A 4201-nucleotide genomic window follows, 5' to 3' on the forward strand; every position below is an offset into this window, starting at 1 on the left:
TTGTGTGTTCTTGATTAGCTACTGGACTTTATTATGTTACGGTGTTTGTTTCTTGAAATTTTATGATTATTTGCAATGCATTGGTTAATTTTGTTAATAACATTGGAATACATTAATAAAGGTGTGATTGGTATTAATATTTATGGAAATATAGTGTTATGATTTGGAAAAGGGTACTTCTAAAAAATATGTAAAGAGCTAGCGAACCAAATTTTATCGCTATTTATATTTGTGAAAGGCAAAATTGTGAATTGTTTTTGAGTTAGAATGTCTTTCCCTAATTGTCCACACTCTGTTTTGGAATAGAGTAGTGGAATTTTAACAAATATGAATAAGGCCCATCTGAGGCATCGATATCGGACAATCGACTGACTAGCATGTTTGGTCCACCGGAAAGGAGAGACTGACCGAGAAGAAGTGTATCAGTGGGGTGATCAAAACTTTGCCAAACAAATTTCTCTATTGAGTCAATCAACACCAGATTACCATCTGGAAGTAATTCGAGACGTACCACGTCTTTGTTGGCTGTGCCAGTTTGCCAAGCAACCGTGCCATCAACATCAGCCAGGACAAGGTTTCCACCCGTGCCAAATGTCAATGTTGCATTCTCTCGGACTGGCTTGGCACGGTTGGCATCCCAAACCCAATGCATAGTTGACTCAGAATGACGATTTCCCATGCGTAATCCGAGGATGAAGGCAGTAGGAGTGGTGTTATAGAAACAAAACTGGAATGGAAATCTAAAAATGGGCAGTACATGGTAGCTGGCACCATATTCGACAATGTATTCGCCTCGATTACCTTTATTGGCATATTTAAAAGTTTTGTTAGCTGGCACAGCAGTTTGAGCTAAGGAGATTGATATGAGAAGGATTAGTGAAATCGAAATTGTGAAAGAAAGCCGAGAAGACATGGTCTGAGGCTGTTAATGATGATATGTTGTTAAGCCAAGATATTTATAAATAGATCTTTGTTAAAGAGTCTCTAGATTTATGAAGGAAATGAGGGCTACTTTCGATTACAATGGCTTAGCACTAACACTTTAAAAATCAAGACTAATGTTCTTAAAAATATGTCACCATTAGCCATCACACAAGTTTTTTACTTGAAACATTGCAGTTATAAAATTAAATTTACGAAATGATGGCTTGCGGTTCGAGAGAAGCGAATACAGAGTTGGGAGGTGGATTAGGAGGAATGAACTCGAAAAAAGGGTCAATTCAGATGCGCTAAGTTGTTTTTTTTAACTCCTTGAGTAATTGTTTTACATGTGCATAAGATATAGACATCGTTTAGTGGACGGATGATCAATACTTAAAAGAAAGCCATCAGCTTCATAGGACACGCCATGATAGTTCAACAATTTAAATTAGTATGCAGCTGTTTATGCAAGTATAGAGGAGAACAAAGTAATGCTAGGTGTTATCTGAGTCAAGATTTGTGGAGATCAGTTACAGACTTTAAGACAGGTGATCCATTGTCTAATTGTGTGCTTACTGGTTAGAGTATGGTCTTTTTGTCAGCAGTCATGGTAAGTAGAGTCGTTTCTTCCTGGTGGAATTTAACATTCCTGTTAGATGTGCCTGGCTAGGCAGCCCGCCCCCAACTCGTTGCAGTAAACCTTGACATTCCTGTTAGATGTGCTCGGCAAGGCAGCCCGCCCCCAACTCGCTGCAGTAAATCTTGTGCACATACGAAGTCCAGAGACTGCAAAAACAGGTCAATGTAGAACTTCATGTTCTTGTACTATCCTCTATATAGTCACCCTTTTAATTTTTTGGCTAGCACAATAATAGGACCACCAGGTAGATGAGATTACAGAGGAACATGAATTCTTTGCAGTGCTGAATTTGATGTTTTCACATAGCAATGAATCAAGTAAAAAACAAGATCCCGACCATTTTTAGATATTTTACAAGTGAGTCATGTATAATATAGTAAATATTTAAACAGCACTTTTAAAATCAACCAGTATTTTATTTATTTATTGCGAAAACGATGAACGTTTCATTGATAAATATTCGAATTATATGTTCTCAAATGGATGGTGAAATTATATAAAATGCTTGATAAACACAAAATCACCAATAATATCATCCAAATTTCATGAATTTAAAAAGCAAAAATCCAATTATATGTTACGGTGTTTGTTTCTTGAAATTTTATGATTATTTGCAATGCATTGGTTAATTTTGTTAATTACATTGGAATAAATTAATAAAGGTGTGATTGGTATTAATATTTATGGAAATTTAGTGTTATGATTTGGAAAAGGGTACTTCTAAAAATATGTGAAGTAAGAGCTAGCGAACGAAATTGAATTGAATTCAATGTTGGAATATGCGAATATATGTGCAATTTAGGGTCTGAAAGGATTTTGTTATGTTCTTTAAAAAACTAGATTTGGTTACATAGACTGTAGAGTACATATGCATTTGAAAGTCGAATGGACTTGTGTTACTATAGGTGTAGTTTATTTTGAAATTTGTTTTTTTTTATGCGGGGTTTTGGCCTGTTTATGGTATGGTTTGTGTTATGGATTATGGTGTTGATTTTTTATTCGAATAACAATTTGATGATCGAAGTTTGAGGCACTTGGATGAACTCAATGTTACATATATGCTTGGGATTATTTTTCAAATTATCGCTTTCCTCCCTCCCCGTTACGTGTATTTGTCTAATACCTTTTATCATCTGTGTAGGGATCAGAGTCATCTGTATAGGGATCAGAGTTTTAAGCTAATGGAGACCTCTGCACGATGTCAAGCTTGCGGTGAAAGGTCTCTGGTCACTGATGAAGTTTCTGAAAATTTGATCTGCACATCATGTGCTGTTGTTCAGGATTACAATAATTTTCAATCCCATATTGGTGGTATTAGTGGCCCGGCTGGCACGTATATCCGCACTGGCACCTCGGGCTCTGGCAGTAACTATTCGTACAAAGAAAGCAAAATTTATAAAGCTGGTGTTCTTATTGATGATCTTTTGTTTAAATTAAATTTCTCTGTTTCATCAATAGACGAGGTAAAGAAAATGATTAAAACTATTACTAAAGGTGAGTATGGTCAAGGTGATTGGTTTAGTATATTTGTTGGGGCTTGTGCTTATGTTGTTAGAAGGAAAAATGGGAACCTTTTGCCAATGACGGATGTGGCTGCTTTAATTTGTTGTGATACTTATGAGTTAGGAAGAATGGTCAATCGGGTTATTAGTTTTCTCGAATTGAAGTTGCCTGAATTTGATATTGTTTATTTGTATGAAACTACACTTAGAAATAGCCCGAGTTTTAGTGGTATTGAAGTGGATAAAAAGGAGGTGATGTTGAAACAGGGGGTGTTTTGGTGCAGTGTTTGGTAAAGTGGTTTGTGACGACAGGAAGAAGGCCAGTGCAGGTTGTGGTGTCTGTTTTGACGTTTATCGGACAGCTAAATCAAGTAGATGTTAAAATTGAGAATTTGGCCAGTGAATTGAATGTGCTTGCTGGTACATGTAAGTTGAGGTATAAGGAGTTGTTAGAGAGGCTTGTGGAGGTTTCAAAAGCGTTGCCATGGGGAAAAGATGTAACTGTAAAGAATATTCTGAAATTTGCACCTTATGTTTTTCAGTACATGGAAATGAAGTCGATGGGTGATGGTCAAAAAGCAATCAAGAATTCAGATGATGTGGGATTTGACCTGACTTATTTTGTGAGTGACTGTTTGCAGGAAAGATCTGAAAATATGATTGAATCTTATAGGCCTTGTGAGGGGGAGGATGATTTTTCTAACAATACTGAGCAAGGACAATTACATGCTTTGAACTTTGCCGATCTCGATAAGTTTAATATATCACCCGAATGCTTGAATGTGGTTTATTCCAAGTTCAAGGAAGAGGTTTCTGATTTTCGTTCAACATTGGAGTGTGGAAAGGAAAATAGAAAGAAAAGGAAGAGACATGACGACTACCTTGATTGTACAGACTGGTGGAAAGGCAAGTCAGAACTCAGCAAAAAACTTTCTCTTAAAAAATATTGGAGAAAGATGTTGGAATGGATGTGATGCCTCCAGCATTGTTAATGGATGTTTGACATACCAGAGGAGGAGAGATAGGATTGAGGCGGCTAAGACACGCATTAAAAAAATCATGTGTCCATTTGGTTCAGGTGAGGGGAATGATCACTGGCTTTCAACATGCACTATAAATGAGAAGAAGAAAGAAGCGA

The 4201-nt window shown here is 36.6% G+C and overlaps 2 protein-coding genes across 2 annotated transcripts; one reads left to right on the forward strand and one right to left on the reverse strand.

The window, feature by feature from the left end:
- Positions 1 to 277: 277 nt before the first annotated feature.
- On the reverse strand, positions 278 to 913 carry LOC141702340 (epidermis-specific secreted glycoprotein EP1-like). The gene has a single exon (XM_074506039.1). The coding sequence runs from the start codon at positions 911 to 913 to the stop codon at positions 278 to 280; it is 636 nt and encodes a 211-aa protein (XP_074362140.1).
- Positions 914 to 1593: 680 nt separating this feature from the next.
- LOC141702343 (plant-specific TFIIB-related protein PTF2-like) lies at positions 1594 to 3991 on the forward strand. The gene is made up of 2 exons (XM_074506044.1): positions 1594 to 1719; positions 2703 to 3991. The coding sequence occupies exon 2, from the start codon at positions 2743 to 2745 to the stop codon at positions 3355 to 3357; it is 615 nt and encodes a 204-aa protein (XP_074362145.1). The 5' UTR covers positions 1594 to 1719; positions 2703 to 2742; the 3' UTR covers positions 3358 to 3991.
- The last annotated feature ends 210 nt before the right edge of the window (positions 3992 to 4201 follow it).

The sequence above is a fragment of the Apium graveolens genome, unplaced genomic scaffold (genome assembly GCF_009905375.1).
Source record: "Apium graveolens cultivar Ventura unplaced genomic scaffold, ASM990537v1 ctg489, whole genome shotgun sequence".
Lineage (NCBI taxonomy): Eukaryota > Viridiplantae > Streptophyta > Magnoliopsida > Apiales > Apiaceae > Apium > Apium graveolens.